Below are 20,941 nucleotides of genomic sequence, written 5' to 3'. Positions count from 1 at the left end.
ATATATATAAAAGTTCAGGCTGGATGAGGCCCTCTCAGGCTTTTAGGGGATTATTCTTCATTTCACTAACAGCACTCGCCCCAAGGCTGTCGGTTCGCTATGACTTCTTGAATTACAGCTTCCATATTTGCCTACCCTGAAGTCATACTATTACCCTTAGATTCATTACTTAACAGGACGGTTTCTTTGAGTAGAAAAGAACCGTTGCCTTTTATAATTAGTTATTTACATTTCCTTTCCTTGGGGAAGAATTATTGAATTCTCAGAACTGGTCGGTGGCGTGGAAGTGATAGGAATATTGGGGAAAGTGACTAAATTATCTTGGAACTTGTCAGAGAAAAGGCCAGAAACGCAGTGGCATTGTGACTCATTTAGAGAAAGGTCAGGAAACGGCCAGGCCTGTGACTCGGGGTGGAGTGGACTCTGCCTGCCAGCAGGTGTTGCCCTTCAGGTAGGGCTGGTGTGAGTTGACCATTGATGTTAACACCAGGGAGGCGACAGGGTAGTTAGTTGGGGGAAGCCCTATCCTGCACACCACACTGGGGAGACGTGCGGCTTCTTACAGTGCTTGTCCACAGAGGGGGCCGGCCAAAGGCAGTTGAGGACGGCTCAGGAGCCTCCGCCATGAGCTCACGCAGCTGGAACTTGGAATGGACTAAGCCCTGGGGATGTCATTATCTGAAAGAGAGTAACAAAGGAAGGACTGGTCTGATGCCCAGGAAGGTGGCAGAGAGAAAGTGCACTCCAACTGAGCTCTGATTTGGCATTTGTTGTATATGTCAGGAAGCAGAGTCTTCACCTGGACAGGGCGTTGGAGCGCTTGGTGGAGGCCTGGGGTAGGAGAATGAATGCATGGAGCGCCGAGTCCGTTTAGATGTGTCAAATCCACACCTGCCCCAGATGCCAGCTCAACTGTGCCCCTGTGGGGAGGAATCTTAGGTAGGTGATTTCAGAGTCCCAGTCAATAAAATTGAGGACTCCTGCCAAGATTTTAGAAAGGTTTATTAAACAGATAAGAATGTGTTAGTTACTGGGCTGTGACAGAAGGTTCATTAAGAATGAACCATTGAGCAGCAAGCAATTTAAAAATGAAAATTAAAAAATTCAATTTACAATAGCATTGAAAACTGTAAGAATCCATGTGGTTGCCTGAATGAATAGTAGATTCCTTTTGATTACTAAGTAGTATTCCACCGCGTGAATCTATCACAGTTTATCCGTCCTCCTGTTGGTGGCAGCGGAGGCTGTTTCTGGTCTTGGGCTGTTGTGAATAATATTTCTGTGAACATTCATGTCCACATCTTCTTCTAGACGCCTGTTAAGTTCTGGCCATACCACGTCAGAATGCAATTTCTCCAACACTGCATCCCCCGCAGGGTCTTCATTTATTCCAATTCCAATAGCAGTCCTTTGTCAAGATAGATCTTTTGAGCATGCTTTTGAGTCCTGTGACTTGTCAGTTCATTTCATTAACGACGTCTTCTATGAGCCAACAGTTTCAACTTTGATAAAATCAATTTATCATTTTTTTTTCTTTTGTCGTAATAGTTTTCTGTGTCACGCCTACCTCCACATTGCCAAGATTTATACCCATGTTATGATTGATAATTTTAGTTTTTAGTTTTAGGTCTACAACCTAGCTTGACTTAATTTCTGTATATGGTGTAAGGAAGATGTCAGGGTTCATTTTTTTCCTCTACAAATATCCTGGTGAACACAATGCCATTTATTGAAAACAGTTTTGTCCTATTTCACTTTTGCTGAAAATTAGATAATTGTATAGGTGTGTGTCTGTTTCTGGACACCCTGTTTTGTCCCATTGACCTACGAATGGATTTTAATCCGGTTCACACTGTCTTCATTACCGCAGATTTTCATGGTGTTGGGTAAGACCATCCTCTTTGTTCTTTTTAAAAATTATCTTAAGTAATTTTGGTCCTTGACATTTTTATATAAAGTTTGTTATTTGCCATTTCCTCCCAAAAAAAGAGCCTATTGAGATTTTGAATGAGAATATGTGGAATTTGTATGTCAGTTTCTCTCATATTGACAATATTAACAAATATTGAGTCTTCTTATCTGTGAGCATAGTATATTTCTTAATTTATTTAGGTATACTTTAATTTATCCTCACAAACATTTTGCAGTTTTTGGTGTAGGATATTGCTCATACTTTGTTAAATTTATTTCTGAATATTTTGGTTTTTTCTGATGTTACTTCAAATGGTATAGCTTTGTTGGTATTTTTTATTTTTGGATTTTTTACTATTGATTTGTAGTAAATCAGTTTGGGATTGATATACTAGGGGTATATACAAATACAGTTGATTTTTGCAAATGGACAGTTTCCCAGGTGCTGCTGTCTAACAGATGACTCCCAAACCCCCTGACTGGAAGCAGCCGTGCCTTTGTGCTCTCGGGTTCTGTGGGTCAGGATCTCCGTCAGGGCCGGGTGTGGACGGCTTATTTGTGCACCATGATGTCTGGAATCTCGGGTGGGGGCTGGAAGCATCTAGACTGCCGTTCATTTAAGAGCCTGGCGCCCTGGGCCTGCGTGACTCTGAGAGCAGGACTTTGGGTTGGATCGCCCACTCCTGGCCTCTCCGCGCACTGATCGTCCTCATGGCATGGTGACCTTGGGATAGTCAGAGCTGTCGCTGGATGGTTCAAGGCTCCCGGTGAGTCTCTGTCCGCAAACAAGGTGGAAGCTGCATTTTTCATGACTGAGCCTCAGAAATCACACACCGTACTCAGACGTCATGCCCCCTGCACGCTTTTGGTGGAAGCAGTCACAAGCCTATTCTAATTCAAAGAGGGAGAAATTAGCCTCCGTCTCTCGATGCCAGAGTGGCAGGGTCCCCTCCTGAAAGAGCATGTGGGACAGGAGACAGTGTGGCCACTTTTGGAAAATACCCTACTTGTTTCTCGTAATCTTGCTGGAGTCACTTATTATTGCTAGGAGCTTGTTAGTAGATGCCTTAGGATTTTCTGTACACAATGATGTCATCAGCAAATAAAGAGACTCTTCTTTCTTTGCAAGACAAATGGTTTTTGTAGGTATACCTTGGAGATAATACACGTTTGATTCCAAACCACCACAATAAAGCACCTATCATCATAAAACTAGCCACACAAGTTTTTTGCTTTCTCAATGCATGTAAAAGTTATATTATACTTTAATTTATTAACATACAATAGCATTGTGTCTAAAAAGTGTACGCACCTGAATTCAAAACTACTTTATTGCTAAAAAATGCGAATGATCATCTGAGCCTTCAGCAAGTTGTAATCTTTTTCTCGGTGGGGGGGTCTTTTCTCGTAGTGACAGCTGCAGACTGATCAGGGTGGTGGTTGCTGAAGTTGGGGTGGCTGTGGCAATTTGTTAAATTAAGACAACGATTTGAAGTTTGCCGTGTCAACGGAGCCTTCTTTTCCTGAAAGAGTTCTCTGTAGCTTGCCGAGCTATTTGATGGCATTTTATCCACAATAGGACTTCTTTCAAAACCCCAGTCAGTTCTCTCAAACCCTGCCACTGCTTTATCAGCGAGGCTTGTGGAGTGTTCCAAATTGTCATTTCAACAATGTTCACAGCATCTTCATCAGGAATAGCTTCCATCTCAAGAAACGGAAGTCCAGTCTTGGAGTCCAGTCATTCTGGAAAACAAACAAACAAATGAAACACCGCTTTTATTCATCATTCATAAGAAGCATGTTCTCATCCATTCAAATTTTACTGTGAGATTGCAGTAATTCAGGCACATTTTCAGACTCTATTTCCAATTCTGTTCTCTTTCTATTTCCACCATATGTGTAGTTACTTCCTCCAGTGAAGCATTGAACCCCTCAAAGTCATCCACGAATGTTAGAATCAACTTCGAACTTCCTGTTAATGTTGGTATTTTGACCTCTTCCCATGAATCACAAATGTTCTTCATGGCATCTAGAAAAGCAGGTCCTTTCCACAAGGTTTTCAATGGACTTTGCCCAGTTCATCAGAGGAATCACTGTCTATGGCAGCTATAGCCTTATCAAGTATATTTCTCAAATAATGACTTGAAAGTTGAATTACTCCTTGATCCATGGTCTGCAGAATGAATATTGCATCAGCAGGCACGAACACAACTTCATCTTCCTGCACGTCTCCATCAGAGCTCTTGCGGAACCAGGTGCATTGTCCATGAGCGGGAATATTTTGAACAGAATCTTTCTTTCTGAGCCGTAGATCTCAACAGTGGGCTTAAAATCCTTGGTAAACCCTGCTGTAAACAAATGTGCTGTCATCCAGGCTTTGTTGTTCCATTTATAGAGCATGCTTCTTAAGGGCTCTAGGAGTTTCAGAACGGTAAATGAGCATTGGCTTTAACTTGAAGTCACCAGCTGCTTTAGTCCCTAACAAGAGAGTCAGCTGGTCCTTTGAAGCTTTCAAGTGAGGCACTGACTCCTCCTCTCTAGCAATGAAAGTCATAGATGGCATCTTCTTCTAGGGAAATCTATTGTTTAGAGTAGCCACCTTCATCAATTATCTTGGCTAGATCTTATGGTGAATGTGTTACAGCTTCTCCCTCGGCACCTGCTGCCTCACTGTGCGCTTTTATGCGATGGAGACGACTTCTTTCCTTAAACCTTATGAACCGACCTCTGCTGGCTTCCACTCTGGATCTTCTGTAAGTTCCTCACTTCTCTCAGCCTCCATAGAATTCAAGAGAGTTAGGGTCTTGCTCTGGACTAGGCTTTGGCTTAGGAGAATGTTGTAGCTGTTTCGATCTTCTATCCAGACCACTGAAACTTTGTCCACATCAGCAAGAAGCCGGTTTTGCCTTCTTAACATTTGTGTGTTCACTGGAGTAGCACTTTTAATTTCCTTCAAGAACTTTTCCTTTGCATTTCACAACCTGGCTGCTTGGCAAAAAAAAGAAAAAGAAAAAAAAAAGCCTTACCTTTTGGCTTGTCTCAGCTTTTTGCATGCCTTCCGCACCAAGCGTGATCTTTCTGGCTTTTGATTTAAAGTGAGAGAACGTCCGACTCTTTCTTTACTTGAACACTTTACTTAACCCATTATAGGGTTTTTACTTGGCCTAATATCAATACTGTTGTGTCTCAGAAAGCAGGAAGGTCTGAGGAGAGGGAGAGACATGGGGAACTGCTGGTCAGCAGGGCAACTGGAACACACTCAAAACATGTGTTGATTAAGTTTGCTGTCTTACATGGAGTGGTTTGTGGTGCCCCAAAACAATTACAATAGTAACATCAAAGATCACTCATCACAGATCCCCATAAAAGATGTAATGATAATGAAAAAGCTTGAAATATTAAGAGAATTGCCAAAATGTGACACAGAGTCACTATATATATGTGTGTGTATATATGTGTGTGTGTATATATCTATATATATATTTTTTGAGACAGGGTCTCACTCTGTCACCCGGGCTGAAGTGCAGTGGTGTGATCTCAGCTCACTGCAACCTCTGTCTCCCAGGCTTAAGTGATTCTCCTACCTCAGTCTTCTGAGTAGCTGGAACTATAGGTGCCACCAACCTGGCTAATTTTTATATTTTTGGGTAGAGATGGGGTTTTGCCATGTTTCCCAGGCTGGTCTTGAGCTCCTGGGCTCAAGCAATCTGCCCACGTTGGCCTCCCAAAGTGCTGGGATTACAGGCATGCACCACCACGCCCAGCCACGAAATATATGTTCTATTTAAAATATACTCTTGTAGATAGTTTATTCTTGGAGTTTGCTTTCTTAACTTTTTAGTGTATGTTTAAACTATATATATACGTATATATTCATCTGATCTGTCCAACCTAATTATTTATATGGTTGGGGTTTAGGTTGCCATTTTCCTATTTTTTTTCTATTTGTTACATCTTTTCTTATTTGTTCTTTTTTCCCTACCTTCTTTGGATGAATTGAGTATTTTTTTAAATTAATGGAGTTTGGTTTTTTAGAGCAGTGTTAGCTTTACGGAAAAATTGAGCAGGAGGTTAGAGAGGCCCCATGTGCTCCTCAGCGTCCTCCTTCAGCCCCAGCCTCCCTGCGATTAGCATCTCACGTCAGTGACTTTAGTGAGGCATATGTGTTACAGTTGAGGAGCCAATGTCGATACATTATTGTCAGCTCAAGTCCATAGTTTACACCAGAGTTGGCTTTTTTGTGTTGTAGGTTCCGTGGGTTTTGAAAGGTGTGCAGTGACACGAGTCCACCAAGAAAGTGTCATACAGTGTCATCCCCTGCCCAGAACACCCTCGTGCCCCGCCTGTTCATCCCCTTCCACCCAACCCCTGGGCTTTTTACTGTCTCCATAGTTTCGCCTTTGCCAGAATGTGACTTGGTTGAAATCCCGCAGTTGGAGCCTTTCCAGCCCAACTGCTTGTGCTGCGGTTGCTTCTCTTGTCGTTGGCTTACTGGCTGTCTCCCTCCCGCGTCAGTGTTCGTGACGGCTCTGCTCCTGGCAGTGTGCGTCTGGGAGTGACCATGGATGGCCGCCTGCTGCTGGTGTGCCGCTTTACTCTGCTGCTTGGTCTGTGTCTGAAGACAAGTGACAGCCATGTTTCCGGTGGTTTACAGAGGCACTGGTTCCTCTGGCCTGGCTGGGTTGGGAGCCTTCAGACTTAAACCACTGTTTCGTGGCCAACATGTCATGGAAGGTGCAGAATTGCGGGGAGGTTGGGTCTGCGTTTTGTATGGATGTTGTCTTAGGTTCTTTTAGACACAGTAACTCAATACCTCCTGTGCCCTTGAAATGGAGCCCTTCCTCTCTCCATTTCACGGATGGGAACGCAGGAGATCAGAGAAGTGAACCTGGCAGGTAGGAAAGCAGGGGCTTAAACAAGCCTCCGTTGAATCTGACACCTCTGTGCTCTGAGGGCACTGTCTTGAGAGCTGCTGCAGAGCCCCGTCGTTGGCCCTGCCCTTCCCTCCTCTTTGCAGAGACTGCAGTGAAGACGTCGAGGGGATCCGTTTAGCCAGTGCCTCTCAGCTGGGAGGGACAGCGAATGTGATAGAAGGCACAATCAAGATGCAGAACGGGTTCAGCTGCCTGCATTGCCAGCCGGGAACCAGTCAGATGAATGCACTAACAGAATAAATGGCAAGTCCTGCGTTCAGGTGCGTGAGCCGATCAGTCGGCTCAGCAGAAGGCAGTGTGGACAGTTGGGGCTGACTTTGTCTTCCGTGGGAAGCACGTGTGGTCGCTTTGCCTGGATTAGGGCAGTTGCCTCATGAATGATACCCCTGCATCCTCTTTGGCCTCATTCCATTGTTTCTGCATCATCTTTCTGTGATGCAAATCTCTTACCTGCCGTGGCCTCCATTTGCATTTCATTACCTGCATTTGAGAGCATTGCCTGGGCCTCACCCCTGACTCGGACATGGCCTTCCAGCCTCGGAATGGTCTCCTCCTACCTCAGCCGCAGCTTCCTCGCTGCCCTCCAGCTGCCCTGGCCTCTATTTCATTTCTGGGATGTGACGTGCTCCCTCGGGCCGCCGGGGCTCTGTCGCATGGTGCCTGAACTCACTCTCTCATCTCTGCTCGGGCCTGACGCCCTCCAGGTGGTTTTCCAGGCCCAGTCCTGGTTCTGTGCTGTGATGGTGCGGCCGTCCAGGTCCTCGTTAGCAGTAAACGTGCACTTGCCTGGCGTGTGGTGAACATCGGCTCAGCTGCCAGACTGTCATCCCTGTGAACAGAAGGGCCCTGTCTACCTGTCTACTTCTCCCCATCTGTGTCAAGGGACCCCAAGATCACCCCATGGAGCCACACTCGTGGCTGTGATTCCTCACAGTGCAAGGATGCAGAGGAGGCTCCATCAAGGGGTAAAGTCCAGAGGAAGTGGGGCGAGCTTCCAAGCCCTCTCCTGGCGGAGTCACCCAGGACACACTGGATCACTCCAGCATGGGGCTGGGGTGACCTGTCCGAAACATTGTCTACTGGGGAAGCACATTAGAGACTCAGCACCGAGAATGTTAGTGGGGACTGGGCATGCGGGCACTCTCTGCTTGGCATGTGCCCAAATGCAGCCTCCCAGGAGGAGAGCAGGTGCCCAGGGTGAACCACACTGTGCAGTGTAGACCCGCCGAATCATCCAGGTCAGTCAGGGAATGGTGGGAACTCTCCCGAAACCCACATTCTAGGCACCAGCCGGGGACCGGCCTTGCAAGCAGGACTCTCCGGGGATAGCATTCCCAGGCCTGCGTGTTGGACTCCTTCGCACACATCGATACTCAGGACTTGATTTTCTGGCACATGGGAGGCTTTCAGTGTTTGTTGAACAGATGAAGGAACTAGTATCTGATGTGGTTCTGCCTTCTGCCGGACTGGTGCGTTAACTGCTTTAATGTATTAATGGCTGACAGTGGAGTGCAGCTGTGACAGGAGGCTTCCTAGCTCTGTCCTTGCATGGTCAGAGCCCAGCTTCTGTGTTCAGGGCTGGTGGCCAGGGGCCCCTGAGCGGACGTGGAAGGGAGTCTTCTAAGAGCTGAAGGAATCTGAAGTCTCTCAGGCCGTTGCTTGCAGAAGAGACTTCCTGAGCTGTTTCGGAGGCAGGTCAAGGCCTGTGTGCGGAAGGCACATTTGGTTTCAGCGTGGGGAAGACACTATGTTACAGTGAGATTAGCCTGGAAAGAGGAGGCTGGACTTTGTGGGGAGTTGGATCCCGGTCCAGGTGGAAGAGCCCTTTGTCAGAGAGGCGGGAGGAGTCTGACTTCTCCGTGAGCTGGCAGGTTTGCCTCCTGGTACTTCCAGCTGAGCTGATAGGAATTTATATTTCAACTCTTCTCTAAAACGCTCCCTGAGAAAATTTTATTCTACTTTTCTTCCGAAAAGCGCAGAAAGTGTTATTTGTTATTGGGAGGAGTGTGATGTTGTAATGGCAACAGGTGTAAGGCAAGCTGAGGGTATTTTAAAAAATTTATATTCACAGACTTTACCTTCTGTGAAACATTTCGCAAAAGGCCATTGTCTTCAGCCCTTCCTTTCTTCCCTTTGACTCATACGTTTTGTAAATTATATCCCTTTTCAAAGACACAAGATCTCAATTGGAAAGGATATGCATGTTTACTTTTTATGAAGGGAATAATGTTAATATTATTACTAATGACATTTTTATAAGTGTAGAGTATTTTTGCTTACAAGATCCTGTTTTGCTGCCCAGGTACATGTTCACTAGCACAGGTGATCTGGGGGCCAGGTGTGGGAGGCGGGGTGCTGGGCTGGGGTATCCTGAGGGCAAATCTGGTTTCTGGGCCTTAAGCAGACAGAGCCCGTGATCTGCCCAGGGGCCTTGGTGGAGCCTGCGGGCAGCAGGCTGCTGGGAGGGCCTTGGCAGTCAGTGCCTCCCCAGGACAGGCTGCTGCGAGGGCCATGGGTGGTCTTTGTCACTCCTTTCCTCAGCCACCCGGCTCTGGATTCCTTGGCCACGGTGTCTGCCTCCTTAGAGTGCCCTCGGAGGCTTCCTGGCCACTGAGCGGGGCCTTCTGCAGCCTGGGCTCACCTCCGGAGCCAGGAGGGCCCAGACCGACCCCCCTCCCCGTGCTTTAGCCTTGGTGCCCTCCGGAGGTGGGGCCGGGTGTCTGTGCTGCAGTCTTCTGAAGGCTGGTCTTCTCTGCCCCTAGTCTGAAGCCAGAAGGCCAAGGCCATAGCTGTCAGTCTTTGCAGGTCTTCCAAAATGCAAACCTTTTCTCTTTCAAAATGCAGACCTTTACCTTATGGGCTCTCAGTGCCATTCTTTTATATTGTTTGGATTTCTGAGAACCCGTCTTCCCTACCTGGGTTTTGAACAAATTGAGAAACAACGTTGTGGCAGATGGAGGCCAAAGAATAACTTTTATTTCTGCTCAACGAGAGCCTGAGATCCTGTCTTAGTGGGAGAGCCACTGAGTTGGCTGACCGACCCCAGGACCCATCAGGCTCGTCCACCCCATCAGAGCCGGCGCTGCGGGCCGGGCCCTGCCTGCCTGCTGTGGAACCTCTGAGAAGTGCGAGGGACTGAACCCACCTTCGCGTCTCCCTGTTTTAGCCTCCGTGGAGCGAGCATTTCTGGGAATAGAGCCAGTACAGGAGAGGCAGCAGCTGCGCTCCCTCCACCTGAACGCTGACTCCAGGTCTGTCTGTTATTCACGTTACCATCAGGGCCCTGGACGGCCAGGGGCGTGGCCTCCCTTGGAGTGGGAGAGATCACAGTCCCTCAGGACAGACCAGTGGGATGGTTAGAATGTGCTCCCCATGGCTCCGGAATTTGTCAGAATAGGACATTAATTAAGTAATCCTAAGGCCTCTCTGTACTGGAAACGGCCTCATACTCTGTGGTTTATTTCTCACCCTTAATTCTGTGTGGCTGTATTGTTCAGCCAGGCTTGTCGGGATTCCTCCACGACATGACACAAACTTGCAACACACAGTATACCCTAAATTTTAACATAAATCTGCTTCTGTTATCCAATCTCTGGGGAGAAATTCAGTCTTAAAGGGTAACCATTGTAAGTTCAGGTCCAAGGATGGTGACAGTCAAAGGAATTCAAGTCTGGAGCCAAAATTTCTTACTCCTGTTAAATTTCAAATATATGAAAGCTCACAATTTGTCCTTTACTTGCTGCTGCGGCTCCATCTTGGCTGGACAGGTGCCTGGGTGTCACTGACACCACCGCAGCTCCTTCAGGGCCTAAAAGTCCTGCCCATTAAATGCTGTATTTTGGAGAGCCAAATTCAGGAGGCCTCCAAGCTTATCCCTGAATCGGCCCACGACATCTAGGAAACAAATCATCCCCAGGCCCCGGAGAAGTCGCTCCAGAGATCCTCTCTCCGGAGACCATCCTTCCTGCCACCCAGGGTCACCGGAGGGCCTTGGCGTCATTCTAAATGAAGGTGGCAAACGGAGTTTTCGCGGTTCTGCCCTCAAAGAGATGTGACAGTTTGGAATCCAGAGCCCGTCACTTGAAATCCACCTGGGAGAAATCCCTCAGCAAGCGGGCAGGTCTGACTTGGCTCATTTTTCATTTCTAGGGACAGAAAAATCCTCAGTGCCTTGTACGCATTTTTTGTGTTCTGTGCCACAGCGGCTGCCGTGCCTGTTCTTGTTAGGAGATGTCATGTGTGCTCTGTCTGGGTGTGTGCACGGGTGTGTGTGTGTGTGTGTGTGTATGTGTGTGTGTGTGAGAGAGAGAGAAAGAGAGAGAGAAACGTAGCGAGTGCTGTGGCTGCGTGTGTTCACATTCGACTTTCCAGACTTGGGAATGCTGCTGGCCCAAAAGCAGTCACTCAGCTCCATGTTTGTCTTACCTGGGGTCCCCTCCTGGGTTCTGGAGCTGGAGGTTCTGTGAGTGCTGTTTCCACGTCACTGGGGCCTCCCGAGGGCTGACACCCTTGCTGTGTGCCCTGTCACCCTTCTTCCACGTGCAGATTCTGTGCACTCCATGGCTGCGTCCCCTCACAGCACAGGGAGGCCTGCCTGGTTGACCACCTCCAGGAACGTTGTTCTCGAACCATTTTCCAGTCCTGAGCCTATGGAAAAGGAGTATCAGTATCCAGTCCAGATCAGTCCCTCCACTTTCCTCCTGGGCTCTGAATGTCGGGTGCCATGTGGACAGCTGCCCGTGTAGACCTGCCCCCCTGCCACGCAAAGCCAGCACCTCCCTCCTGCCAGGTGGTGCCTGCAGACCCCTGCCCTCTTGGGCGCACAGGCAGCAGATCATCCCCCACTGTCGGAAGGGCTGCCCTGACACTGCCTGCTGCAAGCCAGTACCTGCCTGGTGGCCTGAGCCCGCTTGGTGAGCTGCAGTTGCCTGAGCCCAACATCTCCTGTTTGGACCAAGACTGCATTACCTGTGCCCTTACTGAGGCCAGTGGCCTGCCTGGCTTCCCCTAGCTGAGACTCCTGGGGCCATCCCCAGTATCACTCCCTGAGGGCAGAGCTGCCACAGGCAGTCATCTCCCAGTGCTGGCCCGGCCAGAGGCCCTGTGTGCTCACTAAAGAGTTAGAAGCCTAGGCTGGAACCCACAGGAGCCCCAGGCACAGCACCCGTCGTTTCACTGCCTTCTGATTCTCCTTTCTCCACAGGTTCACGGACTAGCAACCTTAGTTCTACCTGCAACCCTGGTTCCCCATGCCATGTAAGGCGACACATCCGCAGGTTCCAGCGATTGGAACCTGGACATCTTTGGGGCTGGTTATTATTCTGCCTTCCACATTCACTGCTGTTGGGTACAGATTAAGTCTGTTAACCACGAGTCTGGTTGAAACCCTCCTTCTGAAAATGCCCCCGGGCACTGGCTGAGGCCCAGAGGGCAGCCTGCATAGGGAATGCCCTTCTCTCGTTGATGGGAGCTGCCTCTCTGTGTTCCTGCTGTGGGATGAGGCAGTGTGACCAGTCTTCTCTGGCCGCACCCCCCAGTGTCATGTGTGTGCTGTCTTAGGTGGTGACACAGGACTAATAGACCTCTCACTACCCGGTACCTGCTGTGTCTTGAAATCTCTTCCACATTCTACTTACTTGTTTCCTTGAGACCTCAGAAAGTCCTAGAAGGCAGTGTTATTACTCTTATGTTGTTGGTAATGAAACGGAAGCCCAGAGGGGTTGTGTTACTTGCCAGAGTCACACAGCTGCTGAGTCCTAGAGCTGGGGCCCCATTCCTGGGCTGTTTGGCTTGAAACTGCCCAGGCCCCTTTCCCTTTGATGCTATGCAGACTTTCCTCTGTTAGTATCTGAACTTAACCTGAGTTCACCCCACTATATCTCCGAGAGTAAAGCCACATGTCCACTGTTTTCAGCATCATGTCATCAGCACTTGGATTGTGGCCACGATGATGGTGCTGTCAGCGCCGGGCACATTTGCCATTGGCTTCCAGCAGGGCTGAGTGCTCGGGGTCCAGGTGGCCAGCGAGGTGGTCACTTCCCAAAGACTGTTCTGGTCAATGAGCTATGCACTTGGATGCCTGGTTTTCAGTTTAGATATAAGTGTCTCACATTTACAAATAGAAATGTACCATTCTGTGTTCCCTGAGATGTGCATGCTCATCACCTGACATTGGGAAACACTGGACTTTCTCTTCTCAAAATAGCACTCCGCGGCACCGCGAGGGGGCTGTGCTATGCAGTGTGCGTCCGCTTATTTGTTTCTCAGGATAAAATCTGCTTGTGAATTCACCCTATTATAAAGCTGTTCACTTTATCCCAGCTGCCTTTTTCCCTTTTGGAAAGTGTGTTTTATTTTATAGGCATATGATTCACATTATTATTTTTTCCTTAGGACAACTACACCTTTGCCCAACCTGGAATTCAAATGAAAGTGAAAATGTTAGAAGAACTCGTGAGCCGGATTGATGGTAAGCCAGCTTCCTGTGCAGCCCCTCTCTGTGGGAAGGGGGAGGTGGCCCCCAGCCCTCGGTGGGACAGGGTGCTGTCCTCATCCGCTGGTGGCATCCTGGCCTGCTCAGGATCCCTCATGGGCATCCTTCTGAGATAGCTGCTGGCGCGTGAGCTGCTCTTATTTCTTCTTCTTAAGGCGATATCATCAGAATTCAGTACATTCGCTTTGCAGGAGAGTAGTGAGTGTGCACTTGAAGCAGGCAGCGCTCACTCCTTATTAAGCTTGGTGATTGTCATAATCTAGGTGACGGATGGTTGTTTATGGTGGTCCTTCGGTACTCTGTTCCCTGGCTCTGTACATCATTTTTCTATCAAGGATGCTAGAATAATTCTCCATGGAATCTAACTAATTACTGAGTCTGGAAATAACATCTTTAATATTACAGAAAAATGACAGTGTGTGCTCAGGCAGTTTTAGATTATGCTCTCATGTTTAAGTGGGGGCTTTGAAATACTTTTTACCTTCATCTTTAAAATAATTCCCCCTGCGATGTGCTGACTGTCATATTACAATAGCAGAGTTTAATTAAATGGAAGTTGAGAGATAATGCTTGCCCGTTCCAGGCATATTCTCCCGATAGTTTGTTAAATTAATGAACAGAGCATTAAGCAAGTGATGCCAAGCAGAACCAGGCATGTATTTGTGATACCAGCTGGTCAGTGATGAGGTATGGAATAGAGCTCTTTCACAAAGAGTTCTATGCGTGCTTGGCAGATTATTTCACACAACGTGGAGAGAAATTGCACTTTGTTGGAAACTTAGCCCTGGCCATGTGCCTTGCAGGGTCCTGCCCACTCAGCGTTGCAGGTCACCGCTCCGTTTCCCCTCCCTGCACCTTTAGCATGGAAGGCCATAACAGCAGTCTTCACAAGGAAGGCGCTCGGTTTGGGAAACTGCTGAGTGATATTCTACAAATTACAAACTCCATTTTGTTCCTCGATTGAATCTGATTTTTAACTCTGTGTCTAATGGTTACTACCTAATTTCCATGTTAGGAAGTTGTATGCAGCTCTTCTGATAATACTTTCAGTATTACATTTAGTTGCTTTTCAACCTATTGTCTGTTAAAAATACTGTTTTTGCCTCCGTCAGTGCATTCCTGTGCGCTCATCGCACGCTCCACCCTGAGGTCTTGTTTGGGTACGGTTGGATTCTTTTCCCTGCCAGCACTTTCACAAGCGTTCCCCAGCCCCATTGAGCTCTTTGAAATATGATTTGCAGTAGATGTGAATTACACGTTCTTAGCAGGTTCTTCCTTTTCCACTTGTGTCCCTTGGAAGGCATATTTCATGTTTTCTTGGACGTTAGAAACTTGTGGTTAGTGCTCGTTTGTTCCAGTGTTGCAGTTTGGGAAATACTTGAATTGATTTTCTCTGGTGCTATGGTTTAGAAAGAAGCACATTGCGGATTTGCTGGATGATTGTTCAAAAGAGCAGCAACAATAACCAAAGGAACCCCAACGAAATCTGTACTTTTTAGTAAATCGTATTTTTATTTTCAGCGCAGCCTCTGAGTAGGCCATTTTCATATGGCAATTTTTGTTTAAAGGATCGGTGCTTCACGACAGACAAAGATGTGTGTTGCTATAAAGAGGTTAAACTGTGTAACTTGTTCCTGTTCTTCTAATGAAACCTTAAGGAATTTCTATCATGACCTCAAAATAAGAATACCCAGGCTGCTAAAGCAGTAAATAGAATTTCTCACGTTTGAGCTGTCAGACTGGTGGGAGCCATCACCCTGAGCAAGCCTGGGAGAAGCATCTGCAGGCCTTGACCATGTGAAGCTCCCCTCCCCGGTTTCATCACTTGCCTCCTAGAGGAAGGATTTGTGGGTTGGAAGTTTTGCAGGGATTGTAAAGATTTTATTAAGGGCAGAGGATATTCTAGGAAGAAAAAATTGCTTAAAAAAGACAAGCCTGTCAGGCCGGGCCACGGTGGCTTGATGCCTGTAATCTCAGCACTTTGGGAGGCCGAGACGGGTGGATCACGAGGTCAGGAGATCCAGACCATCCTGGTTAACACAGTGAAACCCCGTCTCTGGCGTGAACCCGGGAGGCGGAGCTTGCAGTGAGCCGAGATCGCGCCCCTGCACTCCAGCCTGGGCAACAGAGCAGACTCCATCTCAAAAACAAACAAACAAACAAAAACAAAATGCCTCTCCTCATTTCTGCGTTTTAGGAGGAGGACAGCATTTATTTCAGAAAATTTTGATAATTCGGTGAAGGAAAACTGTTTGGACAAACGGAGGCAAGATGGCGCAGTTCTGGGTTCTTCACCGTCAACTTTCCCGGGCCTGGGAAAGACAGGGGTGGATTGCGCAAGCGCAACCCGACCTCCGATGGAGAAAATCCGGAACCCGCCTAGCCACGCCTACCGCCCCGCCCCTGACCTGCCTATGTCCCGCCCACTGCCCTCCCACTTCCAGGCCCAGGACATAAAAGCCGCTCCCGGCGGGCACTTGGTGCGAACTTCTTCGGCCCGTCCTTGTGTGCGGGACCCAGGAGCCTCGTCCGAGAACGCCGAGCGAACTTCCTTCCTCGGCCCCTCCTTGTGCGCGGGACCCAGGAACCTCCTCCGAGAACGCCGGAGCGACTTCGTCGGCCTCCACCGCCGGAGACCGGTGAACCTCGCCCCTCCCTCACATTGGCTTGTAAATAAAGTTTTTTTTTTTTGCCTTGCCTACTTGCCTTTTCTCTGGCATTTGCTCTGGGGGTCGCATTAAAGCAAATCAAAAACGTCTTCATGGACTCGTTGAGAATGGAGAGGTTTTGAGGACATTGCCCAGATGGGAACAGTTCAGAAAAGAGCTGAACTGCTCTGCAAAGTCAAGTGGAATTTCAGCAGTGGTGGCGTGAGGATAAGGGCTCAGCAGGAGCCAGCAGAGAGCTGGAGGAGGGGGAGGTCTTGGGGATGGAGGGAAGCCTGGTGCGGGGTGAGAGGGCAGATCGGAAGAGGGCTGCGTCACTCTTGTTTTCTTGTGGTAAGGAGTTGTGAAAGAATCTCTCAGAAGTACTTCTGAGTAGTTTCTTCCTATCTTGAGAAGTCCTGTGACCCTTCTCTGTCATCCCTAAGCCTTTAGAAAAAGTCGGCCACGGAGACACGAAGGTGCTGAGAATGAAGAGAGAGGGCTGTATCTGTAATGGAAGCCGCGTGGAAAGGAGGATGGGCAGCAGCCTTCGAGGGTGTGTGCTGGGCGGGAAGTAAAGCGAGAGGCAAGCTCGTGGATGCGAAACTCCCCGGGAATCCCCTGTATCCTTCGGGACGGACACTGTATGAGTTCCCACAGAGTCAGAGAGGGTGACTGGAGCCACTGAATTTGGAATGAAAGAAAAAGGCGAGAGTAGGAGGAACATGCATTTTCTTTCTTTTTTTTCTTTTTCTTTTTTTTTGAGACAGTCTTGCTCTGTCGCCCAGGCTGGAGTGCAGTAGCACAATCTCAGCTCATTGCAAGCTCCGCCTCCCGGGTTCACACCATTCTCCTGCCTCAGCCTCCCAAGTAGCTGGGACTACAGGCGCCCGCCACCACGTGTGGCTAATTTTTTGGTATTTTTAGTAGAGATGGGGTTTAACTGTTCACAGGATGGTCTCGATCTCCTGACCTCGTGATCTGCCTGCCTTGGCCTCCCAAAGTGCTGGGATTACAGGCGTGAGCCACCACGCCTGGCCGGAACATGCATTTTCAGTCGTGGCAGGCTAGATAATTTCAACCACATTTCCCACTGGATAAGAGTGTTTTTGTTTGTTTGTTCGTTTTTTGCCAACAAACAAAGCAAAAAGAAAGAGGCCGGGCGTGGTGGCTCACGCCTGTAACCCCAGCACTTTGGGAGGCCGAGGTGGGCGGATCATGAGGTCAGGAGATCGAGACCATCCTGGCTAACACGGTGAAACCCCGTCTTTACTAAAAATACAAAAAATTAGCTGGGCGAGGTGACGGGCGCCTATAGTCCCAGCTACTCGGGAGGCTGAGGCAGGAGAATGGCGTAAACCCAGGAGGCGGAGCTTGCAGTGAGCCGAGATGACGCCACTGCACTCCAGCCTGGGCGACAGAGCGAGACTCCGCCTCAAAAAAAAGAAAGAAAAATAAATGTCTTAAAAGCATTGAACTGCTATCTACAAAATAAGGACTTCCTGGGCCAGAGTGGTGCTAGGACCTAGCTAGGTATGCCCAGCACTAAAGCTCCCATTGTTCTGGATGTGTGTTTCCTGATGCAGAAGAAATCATCCCAAAGCTAGTTGTAGTTTGGACGCCTCATGTCATGCTTGGGTCTAACCCATTTAGTCAGGATAGAGATCTGAGAAATGCCCATATAGTTTCCGAGACCCAGAATAGTGACACGTGAGGGTAAAGCGGAAGTGATACACCCTCATAAAATCTAGGTTCCAACCTGACAGGACCTGGGTTGTTTGAACCTTAATTATGGTGAGTCTGTACTGGAGTTCCCCAGAATGCTAGCGAGAAGCAACACAAAATCTTTTTTTGGAGGAAGTTACAACTCAAATTGTAATTTTTTTTTTTTAAATAACCCCAAACAGCTTTTTCAAATACAATGCCCCACACACATGAACCCAGCAGATGGAGGTTGCAGTGAGCCCAGATCGCGTCATTGCACTCCAGCCTGGGCAACAAGAGTGAAATCCGTCTCACATACACACACACACCCACACACCCACCCACACACCCACACACACACACACCCCCACCCCCACACACCCACACACACACACACAGAGTTGGATGATGCTTTTGTGGCCAGAAATATGCCATTGGAACTTAACTGTTATTCTATCAATCAGCCTGTGGTAAAATTGGTTTCATTATATGTCGTTTTGCTTCAGGTCACAGCTTCCAAGAACCTGTGGATGATTCTAAGTGAGTATTTGGTGGCTAGTGCTGCCAAGTTCCACAGGCAGCAGCCTAGGAAGGACTTCAGAGATAAGAGTATAAATCTGGAGTTTTACCCCAAATTTAATTCTTTTATATAATCTTTTGGAATATTTTAAGGGCTTGGCATTTTTCTTCAGGAAGAATAATTTTTCTGAAAAATTCCCGAAACAAGGCTCATGGCTAAGTGGAATTAAATAACTAAAAATTAAGTATAAGTCTTAAAGTTTATTTTGTTTTATGTTAGAATAGGGCATGTGTCCAGCAACTCCACAAAAAATAGAATTAGGATGTCATCTAATCGGTATTATCCTGCCTTGTGTTACTTAAAATGTTATAAGCATTTGTAGGCTTAAAGAGGATATGCTGTTCATTCTAAAATTATCTAGCTAATATGTTCTCAATATTTGTATTAATTGTCAGTCTGTTCCCTACTTAGCAAAGGATTTCGTATGTAAAATCAACAGTTCACACCAATTATTTAGTAATTTACTGCTGTAATAATAAATGTACATTTACTCTCCAACTGATAGAGTTTCAACATGTAAATCACATGATGAGATTTCCGCATCGAGAACGCTTACACATACTTGAAATTCCACGTTTTTGCAGTGAATCCTAATGACGTCCCCTGTACGTCTAGTTGTTACATCTGCTACATGTGATGTTAACCTCTGAAATCACATGATCCCTCATTGCCCCCCAAGATAGAACGGCCAGCAGAGTGGGCTTTCAGCCCTAGCCTTTCCAAAGGCTGGAGTCAGAGGCCCTCTGTCTGAATTCTGGGGCCAGCCTCACCTGGGACTCAGTGTCATGCATCTTTTGTGACATAGATGATGTCTGTGTAAATGAGATATTTGCTACATTTTTTTTTATTAAAAAACCATGGAGAGCTTACTTCAGTATTTAAAAAGAATATTTGAAACCTCAGCAGATGTGTCCATTTGATTATGTCCATTCTTGATTTTTTCAGATTTAAAGATCAGATCATAAACAACTGCACTGCAGATCAGAGAATTGTCCCATTGGGGGTGACACTGGCCCTAAAAAGGAAGCTCATGGATTGTTTCTGGTGCCACAGTGATGGTGCCGGGGCACCCATGGACGAGAGGGGAGTGGACAGAGCTGTTCCCTGGGGCCCTGGTTCTGGTGGGCTCTACCCTCACGTTGGGTCAGGAGGAGCTGCTGGCAAAACCTGGTCATTGCTAAGCTGATCTGAACTTAGCTTGCAAGGAACAGCAACCCAAAGCCTTCCCAGCAACAGCATCGAAGCCGTTGCCGGGGCCACCTAGGGGGTGTAGGATGGACCACAGCCATGTGCCTTCTGAGTTTTCTCCTGCAAACTGTGCCTTCGCCTCTCTTTCATAAAAATTGGGAACAGCTAGATCTCTCTACCTTCTAACCCCATGGAAACTCCAAGGGCTAGGGGCGCCAGACTGAGCAAATAAAAATAGAGAACGCTAGTTAAACTTCAGTTTCATATAAACAGTGAGCTTTTTTTTAATATGAGTATGCCCTGAGCAGTGTTTGGCACACACTGAAATTTAGAGTTCACTGAGTCTTCTGTATTTATCTGGTAATCCTCCAAGGGAGAGTTCTGCATGGGGTGAAGTGGAATTCAGTCCCAGGCTTGAGCTCCAGGCTACCCTTTCCTCCCTGAGGTTGCAGATGACAAGAATGTTGCTTTAAATGTAATGTGTTACTTGAAATTGAAGTATACACACACACCCAACACACACAGGCCTGTATACACACACACCCTACACACACGCCTATATACACACACCCACCAGATACACATACACACACCTACAGATGCACCCCTATATACACATACACCCCTACACACATGCCTGTATACACACATAGCCTCATATACACACACCCCTACACGCACGCCTATACACACACCTGCCTGACACACATACACACACCTACATATGCACCCCTTATACACACACCCCTACACACATGCCTGTGTACATACACCCACACACCCCTTCACAGATGCCTATACACACACGTGCCATATACACATACGCACTCCTATACACACACCCCTGCACACACCCCTATATACACGCATCTGCCACATACACATATACACACACTGATACACACACCCCTGGTACATACACACCTACACACATGCCTGTATACACACATCCCTCATACACTCCTACACACACCTACCGCATATACATATACACACACTCCTATATACACACACCCTGCACACATGCCTGTATATACACCCAGCCCTATACACACCCCGGTGTACACACACTTGCCATATACACATACACACTCCTATACACACACCCCTGCACACACCCCTATATACACGCATCTGCCACATACACATGTACACACACTGATACACACACCCCTGATACATACATACCTACACACATGCCTATATACACACATCCCTCATACACCCCTACACACACCTGCCACATATACATATACACACACTCCTATATACACACACCCCTCATATATACACACATGCCTGTATACACACCCAGCCCTATACACACCCCGGTGTACACACACTTGCCATATACACATACACACTCCTATACACACACCCCTGCACACACCCCTATATACACGCATCTGCCACATACACATGTACACACACTGATACACACACCCCTGATACATACATACCTACACACATGCCTATATACACACAT

General features: G+C 47.6%; 1 protein-coding gene across 3 annotated transcripts in view; it reads left to right on the top strand.

The window, feature by feature from the left end:
• Nucleotides 1-20,941, top strand: part of TBC1D22A (TBC1 domain family, member 22A) — a 425,787-nt gene that overhangs the window by 233,910 nt on the left and 170,936 nt on the right. For all 3 annotated transcript variants that reach the window (XM_011934740.1, XM_011934742.1, XM_011934741.1), the window contains one exon: nucleotides 13,239-13,314. In XM_011934740.1, coding sequence (XP_011790130.1) covers nucleotides 13,239-13,314 — 76 coding nt within the window. The remainder of the gene's footprint in view (nucleotides 1-13,238; nucleotides 13,315-20,941) is intronic.

Source organism: Colobus angolensis, unplaced genomic scaffold (assembly GCF_000951035.1).
Source record: "Colobus angolensis palliatus isolate OR3802 unplaced genomic scaffold, Cang.pa_1.0 Scaffold138, whole genome shotgun sequence".
NCBI lineage: Eukaryota > Metazoa > Chordata > Mammalia > Primates > Cercopithecidae > Colobus > Colobus angolensis.
Note: the sequence above shows the minus strand (reverse complement) of the source record. Positions and strands in the feature narration are given on the sequence as shown.